The sequence below is a fragment of the Prionailurus viverrinus genome, chromosome D2 (genome assembly GCF_022837055.1).
Source record: "Prionailurus viverrinus isolate Anna chromosome D2, UM_Priviv_1.0, whole genome shotgun sequence".
NCBI classification, from domain to species: domain Eukaryota; kingdom Metazoa; phylum Chordata; class Mammalia; order Carnivora; family Felidae; genus Prionailurus; species Prionailurus viverrinus.
The window spans coordinates 78,175,071-78,202,411 of record NC_062571.1 but is presented as its reverse complement, the minus strand read 5'-3'; the positions used below and the strand labels follow the sequence as shown (position 1 = coordinate 78,202,411).

Genomic DNA, 27,341 nt, shown 5'->3' with positions numbered 1-27,341 from the left:
CGCCTCTGCGGGAGCCACTGCCCGTGTCCCACTCTCACCCCAGGGTGAGAACTCCTGTTCTAATTTCTGTCCTCCCCCCTACTGCTGACCACCGCTCGGACGGGCCTGACAGACACCAGGGAAGAGTGATGGCTGCAGGATCTGAGATGAGCCGTACCGTGCTTTGCAGATGCTGGCATCCCGGGACCTTTTCCAAGATGTTTGGGGCCTGCTCTCTGACTTGTTTAAGGGCAGAGAATAAGGTTGCAAAGGAAATCAAAGCCTGATGTGGAGAAACGAAACATGAGGCCTACTGACTTTTTAAAAACATTTTAAATAACATTCTCTAAGGTTTCATTTTATACCGAAGGCAGCTGTAATAAGTTTTGGAAGACGGTGTAAGGTTTCGATTACAGAGCGATCCCGCTTGCCGGTTTTTGTACCCAAAGTGAGAAAGGGCGGAGGGAGCCGGCGGGGGGTGGGGTGGGGGGGGTGGGGGGGGGTGGTTAAGAGGTTATTTTGTATAAGGGGAGAAAATTCGAGAGGATAAATTCGAGATTGCAAGCCGGCAACTTTGGCGTGTTGTAATTTGCAAATGCAATAACATTAAGGCATTGCAGAGGCTTTTTTTTTTTTTTTTTTTGGTGAAAATAGTCAAGATAGCAACGGAATAACTTAATAACTGGAACGCAGCGGCACGTCGACCACAAGTAAAACAAGGCTGCAGGTCTGTAGCGGGCCCTGCCAGTGTTGCCCCAGTGACTACATTCCCTGCTGAAGGCTGGCGCAGGCCAGAGATGTCGGGCGGTCTGAAAGCGACCATTGTTCACAGGACATCATTATTTGGTATTACGTGCACAATGTTTGCTTGTGAAACGATTTATTAGAAACAAGTATGTTTAAGACGGAGAACTCGGTTTGAAATTCAGCTGATCTGGCTCATGACATTTAAGATTTTACAGTACCTTTGTTTCCGAGAATAAATATTTCGGTCCACTGTAAATATTTATCTTGAAAACACACAAGCACATGTACACAAAACTGGAACGCCGAGCCAGAGCCTGAATTGATACCTAAAAGTCACGTCTCTCTGGGAACGAGGAAACCTCCTCAACATTCGGTATGTAGAAAAGGAGCCTATTTCGCGAGCTTGGCTGGCAGCATCCGGCCCGGAGGCCAGGTCCCCTCCCGCTGCGTCTCTTGGGAGGAGGCCTGGCGAGGACAGTGCCTGTGTGGACTTCACTCTGTTCTTCTCACGTGGACGGGGCTAGCCGGGATTTAAACCAGACCTGTCCCTGCCAGCTGCAAGCCAGGTCCCCGTGGCATCCAGCTGGCCGCCAGACCTGACCGGGAGGCTTGCTGTGGCCCATTCCTGGGATGACATATCAGCCGAAGAGGGAGGGTTTCTGGTGATTGAAGGGATCCCAGCTTTGAGATTTTCTGCCCACAAAACTAGGACTTCTGGGTTCTTCGCGTTGCCTACAGGGTAATGTCAGGCAAATGAATGACTTCTTTGGAGGCTCTGCAATCCTTATCTTTTTAATGTGAAAACGTAGGTGTCTGTGAAGTAATGGGAGACTCTGGAATGAAATGTGCTAAGAGTAACCCACTAGCATTTTTTCTTTCTCTATTCTTTTTTTTTTTTTTCTTGCGTTTTTAAAGACCAACAGGCTTGTGCAGTAAAATCAATTTGCACATGGCCTGGCTCGTGTCCAACAAATTCCACTAAATGATATTTTCATCTGAAAGGCCCAAATATAGAAGCACTTAGATATCTATCATTCTAACTTGCTATTTCCAGCCCAGTGCACAGGGATACCCAGGTGCAGGGTGGAGGCATCCTTGGTGTGGCGGGTCGGCTGGGATCTCCTTATTTCCCTTGGCCACTTTTTAAGCTGGGGGTCAACGCGGTGGTATCTGTGGTGTGGACAGAGATAAGGAGGCTGACTCACACGTGCATGTACACAGGGATGGGGTAATACGTTTGTGGGTCGACGGATGGGGGATTGGGTACGTGTGGCTCTTGCCCAAACTGCCACGTAGGAGGATTCCAGCCACTTTGTGATCCTAGGGCCTTTGTGGGCAGGATCACACAGCAGGCTGGTCTGTTACTACCAGATTCTTGGGGACTCTTGTGTACAACGTCTCACGAACCTGGACACGGTTGCCTCTGTGGGACTTCCGCACAGACCACCTCTAAGCCGGAGAGGAACTTTGCCAGGTGTAAGACGAGGGATGTCTTTTGTTGAGAACTCTTTTCCTAGAGAGAGAGGCAAGGCACGTGGGGGTGGCAAGCATACCCTCGATGGGGCTTTCTCGAACGTGGCCTAGCACATCACCAGGATTGGGGAACTGATGTCTGTCTGTTTCTTTGGGTGCCACGTCTGAATAAAGGATGTCTACTTATGGGGTGTCTCGGCGGCTCAGTCGGTTACGCGTCCGACTTCGGCTCACGTCGTGATCTCGCGTTCCGTCCGTGAGTTTCGAGCCCCGCGTCGGGCTCTGTGCTGACAGCTCGGAGCCTGGAGCTCGCTTCGGATTCTGTCTCTCTCTCTCTCTCTCTCTCTCTCTCTCTGCCCCTCCCCCACGTATGGGTGAATAAAGAGTAAAATGGAGTAAATCCGTTGAAGAGATGAATCTGGTTGTTCATTCAGGAGTTCATGACTTGGAGCTTGAGCGTTCAGTTTTTCTTTTCAAAACAAGAAATGAAGTCTTCTCAGAGCATCTTAGAGACGTTTCAGGAGCTACCGTGTCTGGGAGCCATTTGGGTGTTCGGGGCGCCTCTGTCTTCTCCCTTGCCTGCAACGTGAAGCTTATGGTCAGCGTGAGTCTCCGATATGATCCCAAGTGGGACCCGCGAAGGGACCCCCGTTCCCCTGCCGTTGTCTTTCGATTGTCAGAACCTTCTCCCTTGTTGGGTAGGTGGCCACGGACAACCAATAACTTGAGATACAAGCAGTTCTTCTCTCTGTTTTCTAAATAAGTATTCTTTTTACAAGGGTCGTGCTCCAGCAGGCTCCTTTGAAGTCGTTTTTGTTATGCATTGGGCCGTGGTGTTATTTCAAAGGAGTCAGCCAGCAGACTTGAGGCCTTTTTGGCTTGCGTTCACGAACAGCCTTCTGGACAACACAACTCATTTATCCGTCTTCCCCCACCTCCCCCTGCCCCGTCCCCGCTCCCCCTTCCCTCCCTCTCTCCCTCAGAGCGATCACCACACCGGCCCATCCTCCAGGCTGGACTGCCTGCCAATGCCTCCACCGTGGTCGGAGGCGACGTGGAGTTTGTCTGCAAAGTTTACAGCGATGCCCAGCCCCACATTCAGTGGATCAAACACGTGGAAAAGAACGGCAGCAAATACGGACCCGACGGGCTACCCTACCTCAAGGTTCTGAAGGTGAGGACTTTCTGAATCTGAAGGGACTCCACTCCTGGGGTCTCCGTCATGGACTCGGGGACCGGTTCTTTGATTTCCTGTTGGTGTGAGAAAATGATGCTCTTATTGGACCGGCCAGGAGAGAGTGTGTTTCGGGAATGAGCAGATTATTAGACTTGCTAGTCAAATTGCAGAAGGGACCCCACGGGGTGCTGGCAGGGCTATTCTAGTTGGAGTCAGAATAATTCATCTATTTATCAGCCCTGAGATCTCAGACGAGACGTTTAGGCTCGGCCGCACATCCATAAAAGGGGGATTGTGCTGCTAGGTCCCCGACAGGGTGGTTGTGCAGGGTCCACGCCATGGCGTGCACGGAACAAGCTTTGTAACCTCTAGGCATTGTACCAGTGTGCATCGTTACCACCGATGTCGTTCTCTCTTAACACGACGTTAGGGTCCGGTGGTAGTAGCCATCTTTTAGGAACCATTTACATTTTGCTTTAAAAAGAAAACTCCTTCCCCTTTGAAATCCATCCAAATGTGGTTTAGACACTAACCTTCAGAAAGTGGTTTTGCATTAGTGAGATGCTGAACAAGGAAACTTTCTCCTTGTGTTTCTTAATTTGGTTCCTTGCAAGTCCCCACGTTAATGGCATCAGCCTTTTTATTTTTTAGATCTGTCTTACTCTGCAGGATGGTGATAGCCAGCGGCAGCTAAGTCTGTACACCCTCTTCTCAGCCACTGCCTCCCGTGTCTCCCGCATTTGGGTGCCCATAGGAGAACGTCCTTAAAAAGAACAGTCTTCCAGTAGAACCATAGGTAGCTCCACTAAGACCTCCCAACCAGTGAGAACACCAGTGCTCAAAAGAACTAGAAAACGACCAACCCGGAACTACCAGTCCATTCTGCTGGGTATCCATCACACCCTTCCATCCCTCTCCACGGGGTCACTTCTATTGTCCACCCGTTGGCTTACTTTGACCTTTCTCAACCCACAACCCGTCGAGGCAGCTGTTTAGACCTAACGGAGGCTGTTTTCTTGTGGTGCATTGGTGGTGGGACCCTAGACGGTACAAAGTTCCTCCTGGTTGGCCGTTATATTGTTCTCCTGTGTCTGTTCCAGCACTCGGGGATAAATAGTTCCAATGCAGAAGTGCTTGCTCTGTTCAATGTGACGGAGGCGGATGCTGGGGAGTATATATGTAAGGTCTCCAATTATATAGGGCAGGCCAACCAGTCTGCCTGGCTCACTGTCCTGCCCAAACAGCAAGGTAACAACGTTCTGTGTTTTTTTGTTTTTTTTTTTTTGTTTGTTTTTTTTGTTTTTTTTTGTTTTTTTGTTTTGTTTTTTAAAGAAGGCTGGATATAGAAGCTGAAAAGACTTGGTGCTTTGAGAGACTGCAGGCAGCTTATAGGATACTCTGTGGCCTTGGTATATTCATAATAATCTTTCTCTGGTGATGCAGCTGGTATGATGCCAGTAGCCATGGAAAAATGCCCACAATGTTCAAAATGTTGCTCTAATTTCTTCCAAAGATTGCCTTCCACCCCCCACCCCCCCACCCAGTTTTTAAGTCGTTCCTTCTGGTTAACCTTGTCCGGGCTGCACATTCCCCATCGCTGTACATCTTCTGCATTTTAAATACACACCGGCATGCCTGGTTGAATTTGTGACGTTTGCATATCAGCCGAATTCCTACCTTCTCCTGCCGCAGATTTGTAGAGAAATATCGGCACTGTGTGATTTTTCCAGCAGAATATTACTTCTTGGTGGCATGACTGGTGCTCGTGAGATACTGCCCTTGATCTCGCCGTCCCATCGTCGAGCATAGTCCATTTTAATCGGTGCACTGCTGGACCCTGTCAAAGGCAACAACAGTTTGCCTGCCTTAGTTTGTCACGACCCACACTTGAGTGTTGATATTAATGAAAAAAAAAAAAAAACCCACCCCGTTTCTCTGCTACCAAGAGCCTACTTCTGTTGCTTTCCATGCGACGTAAGTCAAAATGGTTACGCAGGAGTGAAAATTGGAGTCTGGTAGCTGACACGCAGTTCCACCCTGGTTGGTTCCCACCGGGCCGGAAGGGTAGGCCAGGTGTCCACCTGGGCTCGTGTCCAGTGTTTTGTTTTATGACACGGTCACTGAGACAGAACCATCCCTTTGTCAAGGTGGGAGTCTGCAGCCAACAGGACCAGAACCCAGCTTGGACTTTTGGGCGCCATACTTCTGGAAAACCATCCCTAAATCCAAAGCAAAACAAAGGCTAAGAGAATGGATCTCTGTGGGTTGATTTTTCCATGCGTTTGATTGCATGCATGTCTAGGTGGTGAAGCCGGTGTGGTGACGGGGCCTGTGGAGGTGAGCTGCTCAGTGTCGTTCCGTGTCTCTCGGTTGTGGGCTCTGTGGACGGGCTGCAGTCGGAATCTTCTGGTGGCCAGCACCTGCCGGAGCCCCCGGTGTGATGCCTCATGGTTCCACGGCCCCCTCCACAATCATTCCTGGGTCGTCTAGCCTTTTCTCTTGCTTCCCTTGTTTTCTAGGCCGCCGGTGTTAATACCACGGACAAAGAGATTGAGGTTCTCTATATTCGGAATGTAACTTTTGAGGATGCTGGGGAGTATACGTGCTTGGCGGGTAATTCTATTGGGATATCCTTTCACTCAGCATGGTTGACAGTCCTGCCAGGTACATCCTGCTCTTTCTCTCCACGGTTGTTGCCCTTTTCTTGGTTGATTGCTACAAAATTAACACCGCTTCTGTTCGCAGAAAATGGCCCCTTTTATCCCGGCATAGAGATTTTTTTAAAAATGTCTAAAATGATCCCCCAGGGATAAGACAGTTGCCTTTGGAAATTTCACTCACAATGAGATCCCACCCTCACGTGAATGATCAGGTAAAATTTCATCCTTAAAAAACCCAAAGGGATCTTAACATTTATCGTGAGTCACGGAGTCAACGTACAAATTCTCACCCGTCCCTGTTTCCCTTAAGGAAGACGTTGAAATTGCTTTGTAACATACAAAGTAGTTTTTTCTCATCTCAGATTCCATTTCGCTGAAATCCCATGTGTACTTTTGTTACTTTGCTCCACTCTCTCTTTTTTAATGATATGTAAATAGATGGATGTCTGCCGAGGTGCCGGGGGAGCCCCACCTCTGCACAGAGGGTGTACAGAAGCAGTGTGTTACCTACCTCGGGAATCGGTGGCTTGCCGTGTGTTACAATAAAGTGGACCCTCGGCTTGCTTTTCCTGCAAAGCATGCTCTTGCCATCTCGGGCTTGATGTTATTTCTGCCCTGCGGAGAAATCAACATCGGTGAAGCCCCGTTGCCTACATATTGCTGCTGCCTGGATCTTTAACCGACATCTCTGTCCTGGTCGAACTTTTCCTGATAATCCCTACCTACTGCCTCTGTGCCTTTGTCATTGCCTTCGTGAAACTGCATAGACTGACTGGTTTGCCAGCTCGTGATGTCCCACGGCAGTTATTAATCGCTTATGTTTAGAGTGCCGTGCCTACCTGCATGCTTATTGTATATCCCGTCAAAATAAGTCGATCGTTTCATCTTGTGCTGTGTTGCTGGAGGTTTTGACTGTCATGCAAGTATTTTTCTGGTTACAACGCATAAGCTTTAAATAATACCATTTGTATCCATTCTGCCTTTTGTCGTGAGTCTGCTCTGTGAATATTTGCTTTGAAACCATGAGATGCCTCTTACGTTGAGCTTGCTTTTTTACCTGTAGTACTGCATTCTGCAGGTGCGTAGTTGGCCCCCCTTAACCAATTTGCCCGACGGTACTAGCCCATTAACTGTAAGAACACAGTTTGAGAAAAGTACTGTTCGGAAATACCCTGCCTGTAGCTTGATGAGCCTTGAGGGCGAAGGAGGGAGCGGATATATCGTTTATTGGAAGTTGGTAGACGAACGTGCTACCCACGTGGAACACCATTTCTGTGTTCAAAAGAAACACTGTAGTGACATCAGTATAACCAGAGACACAAATTTCAAATGGTAATCGATGAGGGAATATTACCAGCTTTTCATGGTATGGGCATAGCGATTCTATACTAAAAGCAATTTGGCCTTTAAATGAAATGCATTTATTTGTTGAGTGGAATACCAGGCTGGACTGTATTAAGAAATTTGAAACTTTTCCGGGCCAGCCCTACTAGATGAATATTTATTTCATTTCATATGAAAGTGTGTTCGTCTGGGGTAAATTACCCTGTCACATCTTCCTTTGGAAGAGCTTTATCCAAATAAGAGTGGTCCCTTCAGATGCAAAAGTGGGCACTGTTTGTACTTAAGAATTTTAAATTTGATTGGCCTCAGAGACCACCGTGGAAGACAGTCCGTTTTTTCGTAGGTGTGGTTAACTGTCGCATTGTGCCCGAATGCCTGACAGAATGTAGCCTTGTAGCCTGCTCTTTGTGCCTTGGTGGGAGCTAGTCCACCGTGATCTCTGCATTGCAGAGGCCCCTTGAGGCTAGAGAGAGTGGCCGTGTGGGCCCTGGTGGTAAACGAGGAGCCCTTGGTTGCTCGCCTTCATGGGGAGAGGTGCACGGCAGGCCCGTAGCCCGGGCCTTTCTGCAGCCTCGAGTCATTAGGGAAAACCGTCCTTGGGAATGGTCGTCACCTTGTGTTTCGTTTAACTGTGCCAGGGCGCATCAAGCCCGTGTCCTAACTCTGTGGCCTGCTTATCTGTTCCTCCCCTGTGGTCTGCACTCCAGCTCCTGTAAGAGAGAAGGAGATTACGGCTTCCCCAGACTACCTGGAGATAGCCATTTACTGCATAGGGGTCTTCCTAATTGCCTGTATGGTGGTGACGGTCATCCTGTGCCGAATGAAGACCACGACCAAGAAGCCGGACTTCAGCAGCCAGCCCGCTGTGCACAAGCTGACCAAGCGCATCCCCTTGCGGAGACAGGTAACAGAAAGTAGATAAAGAGTTTGAAGAAGTTTACTCCTCCCCCGTGTCCCAGCCAGCCCTTGGGTCTTTTTCTCTGCTTCGATGCCATCTGCTCCTGTGAGCTTTCACTGTGTGAGTGGCCCCAACATGCCTCTTAGTGGCCGTCCAGTTAGTATTTGGGGCTTGGAGAGTCAAGTCCTGGTGCCCCGGGGCGGGGCGGGGTGGGGGTGGGGGGGTCAGTCGAGTCAAGTTCCAAGGGCAGGAGAGCATGATGGTGGGAGACTCTCGGAGCTAATCAGCAGAACTGGAAATAACACAGGGAGGCAACGCCCTGGTGTCTTTGAGGCTCAGGTGTAGCGGTCTTTTTGAAGCACAGGCCACTTGTGTCCCCTGCGATCTAATGCTTTTTTTTGAGACCAGCTTATGCCACGAGTTAGAAAGACAGGGGCGTTAGTTCTCTTTGACTTATTTTTTTTTTGTTTAAATCAAGGTCAGAAACTTACGCCCTAAAGATGGATCTGAACTACCGCTTGATTTAAACCAGACTGTGATGTCTGTCTTGACTGGGTTTTGGCTCGACCTCTCTGATTCTTAAAATAGAAATGCAGGCATATATTATGTTATTGTTAATCGTTCACAAGTGTGGTTGTGGATTTGGTGGTAGAATGATTGGTGTATTGAACGAGCGACAGATTGTCTTCAGCCTCGTGTCTGGTCTTTGGCGGTCACCTTTTGCTCATGTGTGCGTCCTGATTGGTTTAATTTTGCTTTGGGGAGACGGGGCAAGAGAGCCCCTGCGCCTCTGCTTTAAACCAAGGCTCCAAAGGCGAGTGGGACACGATACGCTTTGACCCTTTCCTCTGTGTTCATGAAGACAGAAGGGGAAGGCAGATGTGAACGGAAAGTGTCTACAAGCAAAGCATTTGGGGCGGTGTTGTTTCTTTTGAAACAGCAAGTAAAATGGCCAACTCACTGGCTCTGTTTCAGTGCACGCTTTAGTAGAATTCACAGGGCATTTTTTAAAATTGCAGATTCCTTCGTCTCAGCCCCGGAGATTCGAGCTCGGTAGGTCTTGAATGGGGCCAGGGATCTGTATTGCGTGTAAGCAGGTCCTTCGGTGATTTTGAACTGCACTCCGAGAAACTCTGGGTTAATCCCAGCTCTGCCCCTCCCGGGACTTCAGGTGGCGATGACATTTTCTGGATCAGGCATTAGGACGGATTAGGAACCAGTTGGCCAGCCGCGGTTTTGGCATAGCACCGGCTGTTCTCAACCCAGCTCCGGGCTCCGGGCTGAATGGGTCCTTGTTGACTCGTTGGAAGCCACGTATCAAGCAGTTCTTTATTCTTCCTAGAGGCCGAGGGTAGCATTTGGAGGGTGTGTCAAGTGCAGGTGATTGCCCAAATTGTGTTAAGAGCAAGGGAAATCAAGGTGCCCATTGGGTCCCTCCTGCCACCAAGAATGCTATTGTTACTGAAACGACACCACTGTCATTCTTGGGGCTAGGGAAATAATGATGGGGCTGCTTGTCCGACTTTGGGAGAGGCCAGTTGGAAGGTGACTCTCACATGGCCAGGTGGCGCCTTCAGTGACATTCAGGTGCTGTGACCACCCGTTCCCCTCCCTCCTCCTTTCCAGTTACCTCCGGGCCATTCTTACAGCCACCTCTTGAGAACCTGACCTCAGGGAGTTGAAGAAGGGAGTGGTGTTCCCATCTCTATGATTTGTTGTTTTTTTCCTACCAGGGGAAAATGCTACCTTCTGGAGGAAACCTGCAATTTGGTGTAGCTAGACGATTGTCCCATAATGATTTCATCATCTTTTTCTCTGCAGCTGTTACAGTGCTCTTTTTACTTCCATATAAAAGAGGCAGCTGCCCTTAAAATCTCCTTGACTCAACCCTAGTCGTCGTATTTTCGTTTCTCTTCGGCTCACTGGCCTTTCGTCTTTGTCTGTCTCCACCTCGGTTGATCATGCTTCCTTCATGTCCCTGTGTGATCGAAGGGAACACTAGGTCGTCTCCTTTTTTCTCCCCCCCGCCCTCGCCTGCTTCCTTTCTTTATCATAATTTCCTGAGGGCTTGGTCCGACCCAGGTTCTGCGCAAGATACGGCCTGTCACCTTCACCAGTGGTTCCAAGGTGATTTGGGGGCCATCGTATGTAGTGGTCTTGGGTTTTAGTAAGGTCAAGTAGAATAAAGAAGCAGAGGAAAGCGCACAAATCTCTGGGAGATTAATTTATTTGGGGGGATGCTGACACACCTTAGCTCCTCATAGATGTCGAAATGGGTTGTGCGATTCTTTACGAAGAATGCGCCGTCAGGAAGCACGGCCCCTTTGGTAGAGGAGGAGGTGCCTGTCAGGTATCTGGGTACAAGAGGGTTATTGGAGTGTAGCTGGAGTGAAAAGCCCCATAAAGGCCGGCAGAGATGTTGATGACAGAGAAAATACCACGGAGATGCCAAGCATACTTTCCCCTGGCGACAGGTGAGCCTGTAACCAGATGTCTTAAGGATGGGCTGTTCCTAGTTACTTGCGAGGCCACTTTTCATGCTGTATTAGCCCAGCCTCCTCTATGACGCAGGTAACACCGAGAGTCTTCATGATGGAGACCAAGTATTTGCTTCTTGGCCCTGACCCTACCCCCTCCACCAGTGTGCACGTGCACACACACACACACACGCACACACACACCACAGCTCACTCAACCCCATCAATCACTGTCCTCCTTTTAGAACGAGAGGAGTCATGTTTTTCCTTTTCCTTTTTTTCTCTTTCTTTTTCTTCTTCTTCTTCTAATCCTACTGTGAGTGTTTCCTTCTTGACATTTACTGATTTGGACCGGACTTAACGGTTACAGGATGTCTCCGTTTGTTATTTTTTTTTTTTGAGTCAAAAATACTTTGCTCCAGTAGCTAAGAAGAAGTTCCTTGTGTTCATTTCCCAGTAATTGTGAGTTTTTTGAGGCTCTTTATGCATTTTGATGCTTGAGGAAAGAGAGAACTTTTTAGTCGGAGGAGGCAGGTGGCAGCCGGCATCTCCCTGTGTCCCTTGACAGGGGCTCGTGCTGTTTTCAGTGCCGGGGCTCGGACACCAGGCCGGCCACTTGCTCACCTGCTCCTGTTCCTTTGGCATCAGCGTGATCAAGGGGGCCAGCCCAGAGGGGGTGTCCTCATGAGCTTGTCAGCTCTCGAGCAGGTGCCCAGGCTGCCAGGGGACAGCCACAGTCATTGTGAAGCAGCCTTTATACACCCACGAGTTCAAGAGAGGGCTTCCCTTTCTGTGAGCTGCACACATCAGCGGGGCGTTCGTGGGGAGGGGTGCAGAGGAAACGGAGGGTGTTTGTTCAGGAGGCATGTGGTATTGCTGGGTTTGGTGAATCAGTTTTTCGGTGAGTACGTAAGTTTCCTTCTCGGGAGCCAGAAGTTTCCATAGGGCAGGATGGACATTTCACTTTTGCCGTAAACAGATAAAACCGTCTCCTGGGTAGGGGCACACATGTGCATGCAGGGCACACTCCCGCCACTACTCACCTCTGAGAAGGGCCCCCAGGGTCTTTTTCTGAGGCTTTGCTTTCACCCTCTTGGTTGCTGATATGGGTAGATCAAGGTCCTCTTGTTTTTAATGTTTTATTTATTTTTGAGAGAGAAACAGAGTACAAGCAGGGGAGAGGCAGAGAGAGAGGGAGACATAGAATCTAAAGTAGTCTCCAGGGGGGCCTGGGTGGCTCAGTCGGTTGAGCATCCGACTTCGGCTCAGGTCATGATCTTGTAGTTCGTGGGTTGGAGCCCCGCCCCGGGCTCTGTGTTGACAGCTCGGAGCCTGGAGCCTGCTTCGGATCCCGTGTCTCCCTCTCTGTCCTGTCCCTCCCCTGCTCACATTCTGTCTCTCTCCGTCTCAAAAATAAATAAACATTAAAAAAAAAGTAGTCTCCAGGCTCTGAGCTGTCAGCACAGAGCCTGATGCAGGGCTCGAACTTAGGAGCCATGAGATCAAGACCTGAGCTGAAGTCAGACGATTAACCAACTGCGCCACCCACGTGCCCCAAGGTCATCTTTTTTTTTTTTTTTTTTAACAATATCTTTGAGATAAGTGGCATGTTCCCAGGGACTTCACGAACGGGACAGAAGCTGTGGGGGGACCGGCTGGGTGCATGTGAATCAGGAGCCAGTTCTTGGGGGCTGTGCCTTCGTGGGTATTAAACACGCTGAACTCTGTGAAAGAGGGTTCCACTTCTAGAAGCTCATTCATTGTCTAGCAGCTAAATGTCATGATATTGGAAGATTCTCCACCTTTTGGTTAGTCAGATGGTCTAATGAAATCTCCCTGGTTCCAGAAAATGCTTGGGTTATTAGGGTAGTCATGGATGGCTAACTGGAACCTTCCCTTCCATGTGGGTGCCTCGCCCTCCCTGGTTCCCACTGGGCTGTTAGCTCCTTTCAGCCTCTGAAAGATAGGACAGTTTGAGATCTGATTTGGATTTTGGCTGATGGGATCTTCTAAGAAGCACCAGCCCATCCAGGACGGGTGAGTCATTGCTTTGATGGGTTTACTCATGGAATCCCGGGCTGCAGCCCCGGGGGAGGCAGAGACCTGGTGAGGGAGAAAACTGATAAACCGCCTTGCCTGATGACTTAAATATTGTTATGGAGGGAAACAGAATCCAACCCCAGAAACCCCTCAAACCTTTATCCCAGCCGCCTGGTTTGAGGTGGTGAAAACATTTTGTTTGGCCATTGGGGAGGGGTGGACAGGGCTTAGAGCACAAGTATGTTAACTCGGGGCCTTAATGTTCTGGTTTAGGGGATCCCCAGCTTCAGAGTCAGGAATTAGTGACACCCGTGTGTCACCCCTCTCCTCCTTGCTTCTATCTGCCCCGTTTTCTGTGAGTCCCCCTACCCTCCCTTTGTTCAGTCTACTCTAGTGTACAGAAATGACTCTCTTTCTTGGTGGCCCTTTAAAAGGAAAAGAAGAAAGCCACTTCCTTGCATAGTTTCCCATATATACCGGGGAAATACGCAAAACGCACCTTTTGTTAGAAGTTTGATTTATGGCACGTGTTAAAGAGAGTCCGGAAAGGGGGGAGCTGAATGGAGACAGAAAACAACATACATGCGAGAATCGTGCCTGCCAGGATTGAGGAGTGAGAAGGCGGTTTATTTGAGAGTGTTAGCGTGTATTGTTCTCCAGTAACTTAATTATCGCCGTTGGTGGACTACTTTTAAATTAGAATATCGAATGGGGTAGATAATGATTTCGTGCAAAAAAGAAAAAAAAAAAAAAGCGATAGTCTCCTAGTCCTGAATTAGTCCAGGGATTCACAGGTGGACAGTGGGGATTACTTGAGGGTCCCGAAGGAAAGACACTCTAGCGAAACGCAGTATTTCGTGGAGGAATCAGTCGCCTGAAGAAGATTGTACCCAGCCCCGGAAACACGTTCGCTCTCAGCAGAAGCAGAGTGAAGAGAAAGCCAGCCCGAGTTTACAGTCCCAGAGGGGATTTTAAAAGCTCAGTAAAAAACGCGTGGAGGTCAAATTAAGATACACCTTCACAGACAGAGTGATCAGATTCTGTAGTTTCTTATATACCTCTGGCATTTTCTTGCCTTTCTTCCCCTTTGTGCTTTTTACAAGAGTATTTTCCAGATTTGCACATTGAATGTAAACCTCTACCCTTAATCGGCACAAAACCTCCATAAGTAACCCTTTCTGTAAACACGGTTTTAAAGTTTGAACAGTAGTGATGGCAACAAAGTTCGTAGAGGGCTTCGGTTTTAAAAGCTTTGACACGAAAACCTTGTGGAGATCGTTCGGAGGAAGCTGCAGATGTACGTGAACTTTTGCCATGGGTCTGTGGGCAAAGATTCCTTACGGGTCATAGGTTAGCCGCAGAGCAGTTAACTTCTGACTGGTAAGTTTTTCTTTTCTTCAGCAGCCCCTAAGCCATATTTGTCACTAGGATGTTCTTACGCTTTCCCCCTGCCCCGGGACCGACCCCTGACTCCTGGATCCTTTATTTCTTGGGTTTGCTCTTTGACTTGCTGGAGCCCCGGCCCATCCCGGCTGTGAGCAGAGGGTCTCATCTTCCAAACTAGGAAGGCACGTCCTGTCCTGCAGTCAGCCTTCCCTGCCGGTGGGGTTCCAGTCTTCCCAGAGCACACAGTGTGACAGCATCTCCCACACAAAACGCCCGCGAGCTGCAGATCTTCCAGGTTCCCTGGAGGGGCTGCCGGTCCTGAGCTCCCTTGGATCTGGGCAGCCAAGGATTCTGAAAAGGCGCTAGGAGAAACAGTCGCGACGTTGGTAGCAAATATCAACCGAACTCTTTGCCAGTGCCAGGCTCAGCACTAAATGCTTTATGGGTGTGACCTCATTTTCCCCTCATGGTAAGTCTGTGGGGTGGGAACTTTCCTGGTTTCCTTTCGACGGGTAGGAAACTCTAGTCTAGGAAGGTTCCACGACTTCCAAAGCGCTCACAGGTGGCCAACGTTGGAACCGGCACGTGGCCCCCCGGGTGGTCCCGTTGGTCAGAAAGCCACCACCTGAGTGGAGCCCCGTGTCGTAAGCAGTTAGCAGAGGAAGGGTACCAACCAGAGTTGGCTTCTAGGCCAAGCCCGGTCACCGGGGTGTCCACATGGGAGGATGCAAAGATGCCACAAAACCCAGCCCGGTAGTGCTGGGAAAGGTTGCAAAAGCAATGCTCTTGTTGTTTTTGTTTTTGTTTTTGTTTTTTTTAAGTTTATTTATTTTGAGAGAAGGAAAAAGAGAGAGAGAACACGAGCCGGGGAGGGGCGGAGAGAATCTCAGCACAGAGCCTGACACGGACTCGATCCCATGACCATGAGATCATGACCTGAGCCGAGATCAGGAGTCAGTTGCTCAACTGACCGAGCCACCCAGGCGGCCCATGTGATCTGGTCGTTTCTAACTCCTTTAGAAGTCACTGTATGTCAAGCACGTGTGCTCTGCTGTTTTTCCCCCTCCTGGGACAGTTCTACCTTCCTCAATTCAGATCCCTACCATTCTAAAAAATATTTTTATTGTTAAAGAAAGTGCTTCTTCCGGGGGCGCCTGGGTGGCTCAGTCGGTTGAGCGTCCCGACTTCGGCTCAGGTCATGACCTCGCAGTTCGTGGGTTCGAGCCCCGCGTCGGGCTCTGTGCTCTGACAGCTCAGAGCCTGGAACCTGCTTCAGATCCCGTGTCTCCCTCTCTCTCTGCCCCTTCCCCGCTCATGCTCTGTCTCTCTCTGTCTCTCAAAAGTGAATAAACGTTAAAAAAAAAAAAGTGCCTTTTCTAAAACATAAAAAGAAATACATATGCCTGGTGATAAAACTCAAACGACTTGGAAAGTTCTGAGGTAAGATGAGTTCTGCCCCTTCCCTCAACTGTGAGTCTTCTCTCTCTCTCTCTCTCTCCCCCTGAAGGTTAGCCACTATTCAATCTCTTCTATATCATTCCTGAAAGTTAAAAAAAAAAAAAAGGTGTGTTCTCATGCCCCACATGGGGAGGCCGCTCTCCTATGCCATACCCTGTACTCCTTGCTGCTCTAAGAGCAGAGTTTTGAGGACATGCCTCTTTACCCAGAACTGTGCCCCCTCTTACTTCCCCGTGGGGTTTCCCCTCATCGTCATCGATGGCAGCACACCAGACGCAGCGATAGTGGAATTCTGGAATTCCTGCGGGTCTGATGATGACAGACTGCACGGCTGGCCTCGCGGGGAGAGTCCTGGCTGCAGGATTTGCCAGACCGCGGCCGTTGGGGGCCTGTATCGTCTCGTCCCAAGACTGACTTTTCCAAGTCTGGTTGGTTCTGGTTGCCCGTGACCCTCAGGGACCAGTTCCCATTGCCGTGAATGGTGACCTTTGCCTCTTTGTGTGGGAGAATTTTCCGGAAGACCGTTTTGTCTTTGACAACACCAGCCTCCTTCTGTATCCATAGCACATGGCCTTGGTGCAGGGTGCTAGGGTTTGGGGAAGCATCTTTGGCCAAACCAGTCCTGAATCTTTCTGATTCCTTCTCCGCGGATGGAGCTCAGGATGTTTGTGTGGTCGCTGAAAACTGTATACATCTTGATGTTTCTTGAGAGACCCTGGTTTCTGAGAGCGCTGTAGCCGAGGCCGTGTAGCGCAGTGAGTTGGGGCCCACGTGGAGTCTGGAGGGGGTGTTCCCGGTTGTCTGTTTGGCCAGGGTGCCGTCCCTGCCTAGTCCCTGGCATTAGTGGGGCGCAGGACTGGATTCCACGGGAGTTCACACAGTTACCTTTTGTCCTTTCCTCCTCCTGCCATTTGAGTGCTTAGACACTTGGGTGTGAGGCCTCAGCCTCTTGGAGCCGAGTCTATCCGTGAGGTCTTTCTCAGCTCCAAAAGTTACGATTCTTCAGCTCCTTTTTAAAAAGTTATTTTTAAATTGCTTCCAGCGAATGACTTTGCTCATACTCTGCATGTAAAGCTTAAGAGTAAATGCCCCTGTCAAAAGACCACTCAGAAGGGCTCAGAAATGTTCTCTTGTACGTTTTAAAAGATGATAGAAATTCTGGGTTAAAAATCGCATACGTCTTGATTTTATTTTTTATTTATTTTATTTATTTTTGAGAGAGGGTGAGCATGAGCAGGGGAGGGGCAGAGAGAGAGGGTGAAAGAATCCCAAGGAAGCTCTGAGCTGTTAGCACAAAGCCCGATGTGGGGATCGATCCCCGGAACCGTGAGATCATGACCTGAAATCTAGAGTCGGATGCTTAACTGACTGAGCCAAACAGGCAGTCCATACATCTTGATTTTAATACCGAAACCAACTTCCTATTCCTAAAATGACTCCACCTCAAACCCCCACCCCAGTCCGTTCTTGGGCTCTTCTTGGATTTCTCCCTGCCTTCAGGGCACTTTGGGCTTACAAAGGAGAGAATGAAGATTTTTGTCTCAGGAAAGTATGGGTCTTCCTGTTCCCGGCGGGAATGGTTCAAACTCTACCTCGCAAAAGGTCACTGCAACTAAGTATGTTTATCTGCCCTCGGTCTTTGCCACCTTAACTTCAAAGGTATGTTTGGGGGCGCCGGAGTGGTTCAGTTGGTTATGTGTCTGGCCTCAGCTCTGGTCATGGTCTCATAGTTTGTGAGTTTGAGCCGCACATCAGGCTCTCTGCTGTCAGCACAAAGCCTGCTTCGGATCTTCTGTCCCCCTGTCTCTGCCCCTCCCCCGCTCATTCTCTCTCAAAAAATAAATAAATACAACTTAAAAAAAAAAAAAAAGGTGTGTTTGTAAGCATAGCTGGAGAGTCCTGTTGACCGGGGCAGTCTTGCAGGGGACAGAACCAGAGAGGAACTGCGGGCTGCTTTGATGGACCACGTTAAGCCTCATGTTCCAACTTTCTTGAGCCGAAACCTTGTTCATGGTTTAGAGTGAGGTGGTGGTCAAGCAGCCCACAGTTGTACCAGGATGGTGTAGTCATCCTTGGGATTGGCCTTCAAGTGGGCTCCACGTGTGTTTTCCTTATAGAAACTGGCCCAGGAAAGACACCGTATTTAAGAAGTAACCGTTTTGTCAGACACAGACTGAAATGGTTGGGGGTGAATGAGAAAACTCGGTGTAGCCCTTGCAATCTTCAGATGGAAGAGGAGATTTCCCACATGATTATGAATACAAGGATGCATTTTGTTTTTCTCCTTGACTCTTCGCCCCACGCTTTCAATCCATTAGTCTCTACAAAGAGGCAGTTGATTTCCGTCGAATGGCCTGGGCGTCACCGGTTCCCAGAAGGACTAGGGGGGAAGCAGAGAATGGCCCTCAGTGCCTGGGTCTCCGGTTACCTTGAATTAAGACCCTTGGAGCTATGGGATGCCCTTCACATTCAAAGCCTAGAGCTAGTTCCTTGAGACACTTGGCTTTTCGTTCCAAAAGACAGACGCCATATCGGAGAGCTGATCGTCTAACAAAAAGTTTTTACGGAATTTCACAGGCACAGAATTGATTCATGATATGAGCTGGTGTATGGGGAGATTGGTCACGTGGGGCTCCGGGACAGGTAACAAGGCAGTAATGAAGCTCATGGGGTTGTTGTTGTGTCCTCAGGTGGCTGTTGTGAGGAATTCGGACAGACAGATGACTTCTATTTTGACCGGGTGCTGTCTAAAGATGTTTGCAAACCCGGTCTTGGGAGCATAGGAGGTGGGTGAGATGTGGTGCTGCCGAGATAGGAAGACAGAGGAGCTGGAATCCGATTCTTGACTTTGGCCGGCCCTCCCACCTTTCTTCCTAAGAATCGACCATCTGGCTGGGCTCTGGCCGGCTGCCAGCCTTCTCAGGTGGAGCCAGGATTACATCTGTGTCTTTGCATTTTGCATCCAGGTTTCTGCCGAGTCCAGCTCCTCCATGAACTCCAACACCCCGCTGGTGAGGATAACCACACGCCTCTCCTCAACGGCAGACACCCCCATGCTGGCAGGGGTCTCCGAGTATGAACTTCCAGAAGACCCAAAGTGGGAGTTTCCAAGAGATAAGTGAGTATTTCCATTGGACACATCCCCAGATGGAGACTTAGGTCTAAATGGGGATGTTGGATTGACATTTTCTTTTTATGGTCCTTAACTGCAAAGGTCATGTCTGACGATGTCAACAGGAGTGAGTGAGGTTGTATTTCTAACCACCTCCTGAAAAAGAAAAGAATTGATTCTCTCATTTTTAATCGTTCTTTAAAAACAGCTACTAGGCATGGCTGGTCTCCAAACAAGATGGTACCTTGTTAGCATTTTTTTTTTTTTTTTTTTTTTTTTTTTTTTTTTACTGTTTAGATCATTCATACCCAGTCGCATGGACTAAATATCCCACTTATAAAAACACATGTGACCTTCCAGCCGCTGGTGATTAGAACATGACTGTTCTGTAGTCCATTTCTTCGGAGAAATATAGATGTAAAATACAAATTGCCCTAGGAGTCTTCACTCAGTGTTGGCTGTTTTTAATGGTTATTCATGTAATATGGGGCTGAAATGGTTCAAATATGGTATCTGACATCAAATTTCCCGTGGTCCGTAGTATTTTCCTTAGTGGATGGTGTGGCGGTGTTCTGATCCGGTGTTTGTTCTAATCAGCATGCCCACCCGGGCTCTGTGGAAGGCATTACCGGGAGCTGTTTATCTCTTGATCTGCCTTGATGTCCACGTATTTGGGCTCTCTTGGACTGGATCTGAATCCTGGTTCAGCTAGCCAGTGGCTAGGCAACCTTGATTTTCTGAACTTCCATTTTTATAAACTAAAGATCATAGTATTGACCTCCCAGGACTGAGCACAATTCTTGGCTTCTGAGTTTCCCTGCCTTGTGTTTCCCTTCCTGTATGGGTAGGCTGAGAGCTCTGAACCACAAACATCAAGAAGATGGTGGGGCCAGGCAGAGAGTCTGTGAGGCAGATCTTGTGCTCCCAGCCCTCTATTTCTGGTCCTGCCCAGAAGACAAAGTATGACGGTCCTTGAAGACCGTCAGCTCACTTGTTGTAGTCGTTCGAATCTGAACATTGGGAATAGTAGAAGGTGGACACCCCAGACTATACGTCTACATTCCCTCACCTGCCGTAACCTCTTGCCTGGCTTGGATACAGCTTTCACTCCCTGTCTGTCTTGGCATTTGCAGTTATCTCCCTGAAGTTAAGTCAGAGAAGTGTTTAATTACAATCAAAGAAACTCCTACACAAACCTGGAGGTACCAAGATAAGCTTTTCTAGAGACTGGGTATGACGAGCTCTCTTTGGGAAGAGAGGTAGCTTACGTGGCACCTGTGCTTTCGATTCACCCAACTCCACACCGTTTTGCTTCCCAGCAGCCAATTTCGAGATACTAATGTGTGCCATAAGCTAGGACCAAATAATTATACAGGTGTCACTCTGTCAAGAGAGCTAATGGAGGTAATTTCCAGTGTGTTTGGGTCCTGTAGCGAAAAGACCATTCTTCATTCGGGACTTGTTTCTTGAACAATAACCGGGGAGGCATCAGAGAAAACACAAGGTGTGGTTTCCTTCCCTGGAGAAGGTGGGACGAGGACCGGGTTGTTTCTCGCCAAGCCACTTCGCTCCCTCGTTTGAGTGTACCAGTCGGAGGGTGTGCACGTTCCTGCACGAATAGGACTGAACGAGGGGGCTGCGATCGTATCGTAAGAAATCCCAGCTCTCAGGTTCAGTGCGCGGTTTTTGTCGCCTGTGACGCTGCAGCCAACAGTGGAAGTCTGTGTGTGCCTGACCGTTAGCTCCCACCTTGGGGGAGGACCCTCGGTGCGGAAAATCTGAGCGCTAGGCATTTCAAAGCGGAGTTTAGCACAAACGTAGGTGGAGCAGACTTCCAGTGAATGAAGGCTATTTAGAAGCAGTTTATTAGATTGGAGGCAGAAGTTATACAAAGAAAGGATTGTTACGCTTGTCGTAGCAGGGCAATAGGACATAAATTAGCCATTTTTCCAACGCAAATGTTTATTTTCTGCCAAGATATTAAATTTAATTTTAGTTCAGGATAGAAACAGAATGACCTCAGCATAGCATACGCCGCCCTCAGTCTTTGCTTAGCTTTTGCAAACCATTGTGTGCTTATCATAAATAGTGTTTATTTACTAAGGGCAGCTTAATACTTCACTGTGTTGTGCTTAAGTGAAAAAACCACATTCATAAGTATCCCAAAGATTTCTCTGTTCTCTTGGCTTCGAGAATGCCCAGAGACAAATCTATGGCTATTAGTATGGTGTGCACCGAGCTTCTGAGCTTAGAAATCCAGTTCTTGTGTTCACTCTGGATTTTCTTCATTATTAATTTTGGGTAGTTAAGGATTTTCTAAACTGTGAGGTCAAAAGAGAGTCCCCTCAATTTCTAGAATTTTCTTTTTCCTTTAGGGAAAAATTAGAGATTCCTTGAAATGCGTTTAAGATTCATATCATGTAACTTGGCCAGGAATGTGACCGTAAAATCCATTGGTATTTGAATAATAGTGATTTTAAAGACCTCACTTCACAGAGACAAAAAAAAAAAAAAAAAAATAAGAACAGCTTTAACATTTTTTCTTTGAGACATTCTAAATTACAAATATTCAATTGGCTCAAGATCAAAAGCTCTGCATTGTTAGCACTTAGGAAAGCTGACCACCTCACTAGCGAGGATACCTTCCACAAAGAAAATAAATCGTGAACACAAATGTGAAATTTAATAGCTGTTCCACCCGTAATTGACATTCTCTAAAACGTCACTAAGAAAATACTCAAGCGCGTGTGTACCCCAGGTCTCATTAGTTCCATATGATAAATGCTCCATGCTTTTGCAAGCCGCTGAAAGATTTTTATATTTAGTTCTGGAATTTCCCTCGCTACACCCCTTCACCAGATGCCGTGTGCTAATCCCCTATTTACACATTTAGGCTGACGCTGGGCAAACCTCTGGGGGAAGGTTGCTTTGGGCAAGTGGTCATGGCTGAAGCAGTGGGGATTGACAAAGAGAAGCCCAAGGAAGCAGTCACCGTGGCAGTGAAGATGTTGAAAGGTGAGTGGGGTGAGGGGGATGGGTGGGGGTGGGAAAGGGGTGGAAAGTCTTATCAAGAATGTTCCTTTTGTGGCATGTGAACTCTATCATGGCAGGGGTCAGAGAGCGCATAGTTGACCTAGGGGTTGAGAAGTTTTCCATATAAATCAGCATCCCGGACAGACGATTTATCTTGAGCTGTGTGCACTTACAAGAAAGAAAAGCCAGTTTTGTTAGAAAGTGGTAGCCTCCCAGATTGTTCTTCGTCAGCTCCTAGGTGATGACCGTGATTTCCTATTCCCTCTATTTTTGTAGATGCTTAGAAAGTAGCAACTCACATATGATTGATTAATTTAGAGGAGCATCGGCCTCTTGGATTTGGGTCCCAAACCTTCCCTTACAAATAAAGGAAGGTTGACCCTTTTGGAGGGAGTGAGGGGGTGCAGGGAGAGGAGGTCACACCTTCTGTTTTGTAAGAGAAACAAAACAGAATTGACACCGGTCTGGGAGAATCCCTTAGAAAGCTAAACGGACACCAGCAGGATCGGTGGCTGGGTAGAACCTTCTGGGCCATGTGAGCAGTTACCCCGGGACGTGAACGTCACATGTCGTTGTGCACTGACCTTCTAGCCCTGCTCCATGCCTATGTCCAAGGAGCTTAGGGCGTTTCAAACATTAACTTCTTCCTCCACAGTATTCTTTTATGAGACGAGTTATAGGGAACGGTTACATTATAAATCCTGTTGTAGGGATCTTAGAAAGGACGGTTTTTCCCACGTGTCTGGGCAGAGACACCTGTTCTTGAATATGGGTGCCTGACCCATTTGTGGATGCTTCCTGAATTACGCTCTTTCTTTCTTTCATGGGCTGTCGTGGGATGATCCTGTCCCTCCCTGTGTGGGGAGGTAGCAGGTGGAAGGAATAAGAAAGATGAATTTTTTTTTAAGTTGTTGATCTGCATGGCTCCCAAGAAAACTGGGGCGTTTTGAGGTCCTCACGTTGGGGTTTGATACCTGGGAGGACTGTGCTCCCCCACCCCACGTGTCCCAGCTCCACCAAGAGAGGTGGCCCTCTGGCTTTCGTCTTGTGTGGCCGGGGCCTGCCTCGTGCGCCCTGGCCCTCTTGCGTGGCAGGTGTGGTGGGCTGCATGCCCCACAACAGCCAACCTTGGCACCCCCTGGCCACGTGCCAGGGCACGTGTGGGGAGGGCCCAGGCTTCCCACCTCCTTTGGCAGAACTTCTGTTTGGCGTCTGGAGTTCAGAAGTGGAGGTCTGGGGGGTTATTTCTTTGGACGTACCCAGGTTGGTCCTCCTTTTCAGGATGGAGGAAGACGTTAGCCCCAGAGCCCTGTCAGGCATCATTTTTCTACGGCCAGTGGGTGGCTCACAGCAACATCCCAGCCCTGTCTGTGCTCCGTGTGTCTGTCTTACCCTCCAGTCAGTTAATTGCATTGCTCCTCCTTTTGTGAAGCTGAAAAGCTTTTTGCAGTGAGGCTGCTACGTATTTCCTTATCTCATTGTTTTAGTAAATGCAGATTGTTCCATATTGAATTAGCTCAGAGAGGTTCACGTGGAAGAGGCTTGCCACTTTCTAGAAGCTGTGAGCCTGTGACTGTAGGACCTAAGCCGCTTTTCTTGAAATTATAGAGCAGAAGTTTAGAAAACTTTAATTCTTTTATGTTGAGAATCACAGCCCCCTTTGAGAAACCCATTATAGAAGGCATGGGCCTTTGCCCACTCAGAATGCACACACACACACACACACACACACACACACACACACACACAGTTATGAGGTGCCCCCTGAACCTGTCTGTGAATTTTCTAAGGGCTACAAGGGCTTGGATTAGCAGCACTTGGTCTAGAGAAAGTCTGTAGTGATTTGACATACCCCATCCGGGTCCTTCTCCCCACCCCTGATGCGCTCACAGTTGTTTTCAGATGTCTTGAAGTTTGATAAGGTTTTTTCTGAGGCCCCTTAGATCTGCCAGAGGATGGAATTATTTCATGATGAATTTAAACACCTCCCCCCCCCCCCCCCGCCCCTGCAATTTGTGAGGTTTGCTGGAAAAGAATTGGCCTTTAGCAGAAGAAGGTCTACATTTCTAGTCCTGACTTTTGACCTCATTGACCCCAAATTAGCTATTTGACACAGATCGGGGCAGTTCCCTGTCCGGGCCTTTGCCCCCTTCCCAGTAAAATGAAGGAGATGATTTGGAAAGTCTTTTCTGGTTCTAAAATTCAATTTCATGCTGTTTCAACTACGTTTTTGGCAATGACTTACAGCAGCAGCTGACGGGTTAAGAGAAAAGTAACTGGTTTTTAATTTACCGAATGTTTGTAGATGATGCCACAGAGAAGGATCTTTCTGATCTTGTGTCAGAGATGGAGATGATGAAGATGATTGGAAAACACAAAAATATCATAAATCTCCTTGGAGCCTGCACTCAGGATGGTGAGTAGGAGGAAAAAATGCTTTCATCCAAATAATTTACGCTTCAATGTTAGCATCATTTTAGAAACGGTTGGACTTTTGGATCTTGCTCCTCGGGCACCTCAAGTGCATGTTTAAAGTTCTCTTTAAAAATCCCCTTAGGAAGATGTTCCTGGCCATGAGCACAAAGGGGACTTTGTGACCGTACTGGGGGACTGGGGAATGGTAGGCGTTGGGTGGCTTTGGATGGGAGGGCCTTATAGAGTCCTGCTGTTCTGAGGCCATAACCCGGAGGGTGTTCGGAAAGGGCAGGCTCCTTGTGGTTTTGTCTGATGGTGCTGATACCGGGAGTCGGGAGACTTTCCGTGGAGGGTGATGGTAGATATTTTTGGTTTGGTGGCCTTCAGCGTGGGTCTCGGTGGCCACGACTCGTGTTTGCCCGGTAGCGAGAAAGCAGCCACAGATGATGCAGATGTGAATGGGCCTGGCTGCGTGCCAATACGATTTAATTGCAAAAACAGGCAGTGGGCAGGATTTGGCCTGCGGGCTGTCATTTGCCAACGTCCGATCTGTGCCTCGGAGAAAGGGTCGCACGTGTGTGTAAGGAGGCGTACGCAGAAGCGTTTGTTTATTACCAACCTGGAAGCAACGTAAATGCCCATAAGTATAGAGAAATAAATAAAGCGTGGCCTATTTATATGGTAAAATGTATATATAGCTGTTGAAAGAATGATCTAGATTTTTTTTTTTATCAGCCCGACTGGGTTCCTTCCCCAAGGATAATACGTAGGGGGAAAATGTTGTAAAGCCGTATCTTCACGACGCATTTATGTGCTGGAAACCAGTGCATTGCTTATCGATACATATATGTGGGTAAAATGATTTAAAATGAACGGGCAGAGAGAGATCTCTGACAGCCATTGCTCTCCAGGAGGGCACTGGAGCGCCAGGAGGGGGGCACTCGCCGTACCTCTGTTTATTTCTGGAAGACTTTGGGGGCTCGCTCTCTTGACCAAGTGTCGATTGGCATTTTGGGGAAGAGGAGAGGTGCCGCTGTCCTGTTTTTGTGTGTGCTTTTCCGTGTGTTCAAATTCAACAAAAAAAACGCCGGCTTGTGAGAGCTCACACTGTGCTGAGGTTCCCGGGGGGGCAGATCTGGGAAGGGTAGTCGCCTTCCTGAGCTGCTTTCTCTACTCCGTCCGCAGGGCCGCTCTATGTCATAGTTGAGTACGCCTCGAAGGGCAACCTCCGGGAATACCTCCGAGCCCGCAGGCCCCCCGGGATGGAGTACTCCTATGACATTAACCGCGTCCCCGAGGAGCAGATGACCTTCAAGGACTTGGTGTCCTGCACCTACCAGCTGGCGAGAGGCATGGAATACCTGGCTTCCCAGAAAGTGAGTCCTTCACATTCTCCTCAGTTGGGTAGATTCCAGTTTAAAAAAAAAAAAAAAAAAAAAAAAAAAAGAAAGAAAGAAAGAAAAAGCCTGTGAAGAAAACAGGCTCTTTGGACGTGCTCGTTTGCTGAGTCAGGCCCTTGCATGTCTTGTACAACCTGGAAAATACTTACTGCATTATTCACACAGGGGCTTAGTGAACTCTTTTCAAAGCCGGAGCAGCCTCAGAAACGTCAAGGGACTGCATAGATGAGCAGAAAAGGTGTCTCCTCTCCTGAGATTCAGCTCTCGGTAGAGAGCCGCGGGCGTTGAGGGGGCGCGGGTGATTGTTTTTGGCTGTATTCGTTCTGTGCCGAGTTGGTGGACGGAGACTTTGGGTGTTGGGGTTATGGTTGCAAGTTTGAAAGGGCGTTAAATATTCTAAGAACAGAGATCAGGCGAAGGGATATTTTAGTAACACCGAGTCCTGGATGTCATCTGGGTTTATTTTGTCTCCTCTTGCGGGGTGACCCTCTGGTTAGAAGTTGGCCAGGTCCCCTGAGGTGAACCGTCTGCATTCCAAGCATGCCCCTGGCAGTGGAACTTTAAACATCTGAGTTATTCTGAAAGCAGTTAGACAGGTGCCCTGATGTCCTCTGGGGCATTTTGGATAACCCAAGACACCCTTCCTTACCTCACGCTTTGCAGGGAGGGTTGTAAGACTTTGTCCTTGGGCAGAGGTGGGGTCACTGCCTACCTGTGCTGGAGCTTGAAGCCCATCTTTGGGTCCCCAAAGAAGCGAGGTTCTCTTGTGGGCGTGGGCCCACTGTCACCGTGGGGACCTGGGCTGGGTCGCGGCCGTGCCAAGTCCTATGAGTGAGCGAGGCGGCCCGCGCCTGACCCCATGGCGTTAGGGATCCGGGGGAGGGGTGGCCACATCTCCGCCCCTGCTCCTGTGGCCACATCGGAACCCGGCCAGAGCTACCACGTGTTCTGTTGTTGTTGTTGTCGTTGTTGTTTCAAGAGAGTCCAGACTTGAAGACTTTTTCAGATCTTTTTCTTCCCCCCTAAAAAAGCACTCACCGTGTAGATTTTAGGAGACAGTTTGGTGCCTGCCTCTGTGTGCAGGTGCACGAACCCAGGGGGAGTTTGTCACCTGGAAAGCCTTTGACGTGAGGAAACGGTCAGCTCCGGAATGTGGGACGTTTCACAAGACATCGCTTCACAACGTCAGCATCACGAAAGACCAAAAGTACTGGGGAGATGGTTCCAGATTAAAGGCAACTTAAGAGACAGGACAGCTCCATGTACTCGCGTGACCCTGGACTGGGTCTTGTTCGGGATGGGAGGGGGGAGGGGCAGCTTTTATCAAGAACATTTATGAACTGAAATTTGAATGTGGGCCGTATTAGGTGGTACGGCCAGATGGATCCGTGTTAAATCTGGAGGTGGTGATAGTGGCCTCGTGTTAAAGGTAGATCTTTGCTCAGGTATTAAGGTGTGAAGTATCAGTGGGGTCTGTAACTCACTTTTCATTTTTTGTTTTTTAATGTTTGTTTATTTTTGAGAGAGAGACGGCGCACGCAGGGGAGGGGCAGAGAGAGAGGGAGACCCAGAATCCGAAGCGGGCTCCAGGCTCCGAGCTGCCGGCCCAGAGCCCGACACGGGGCTCGAGCCCACAAACCGCGAGATCGTGACCTGACCCAAAGTCAGCCGCTTAACCAACTGAGCCACCCAGGTGCCCCTGCAACTCACTTTTGAATGGTTCAGGCATAAATAGTGTGTTC

The 27,341-nt window shown here is 48.7% G+C and overlaps 1 protein-coding gene across 10 annotated transcripts in view; it reads left to right on the top strand.

Annotated features, from left to right (window-relative positions):
- The window catches only part of FGFR2 (fibroblast growth factor receptor 2), a 108,763-nt gene that overhangs the window by 66,047 nt on the left and 15,375 nt on the right, over window positions 1–27,341 (top strand). For 4 of the 10 annotated variants that reach the window (XM_047825595.1, XM_047825593.1, XM_047825588.1 and 1 more), the window contains 7 exons: window positions 3,183–3,373; window positions 4,477–4,624; window positions 8,088–8,290; window positions 18,606–18,757; window positions 21,645–21,766; window positions 24,090–24,200; window positions 25,385–25,575. In XM_047825595.1, the coding sequence (XP_047681551.1) occupies window positions 3,183–3,373; window positions 4,477–4,624; window positions 8,088–8,290; window positions 18,606–18,757; window positions 21,645–21,766; window positions 24,090–24,200; window positions 25,385–25,575 (1,118 nt within the window). Of the gene's footprint in view, window positions 1–3,182; window positions 3,374–4,476; window positions 4,625–5,895; window positions 6,041–8,087; window positions 8,291–18,605; window positions 18,758–21,644; window positions 21,767–24,089; window positions 24,201–25,384; window positions 25,576–27,341 lie in introns of all 10 variants that reach the window. The other 6 variants (XM_047825596.1, XM_047825594.1, XM_047825589.1 and 3 more) reach the window with 3 other exon arrangements.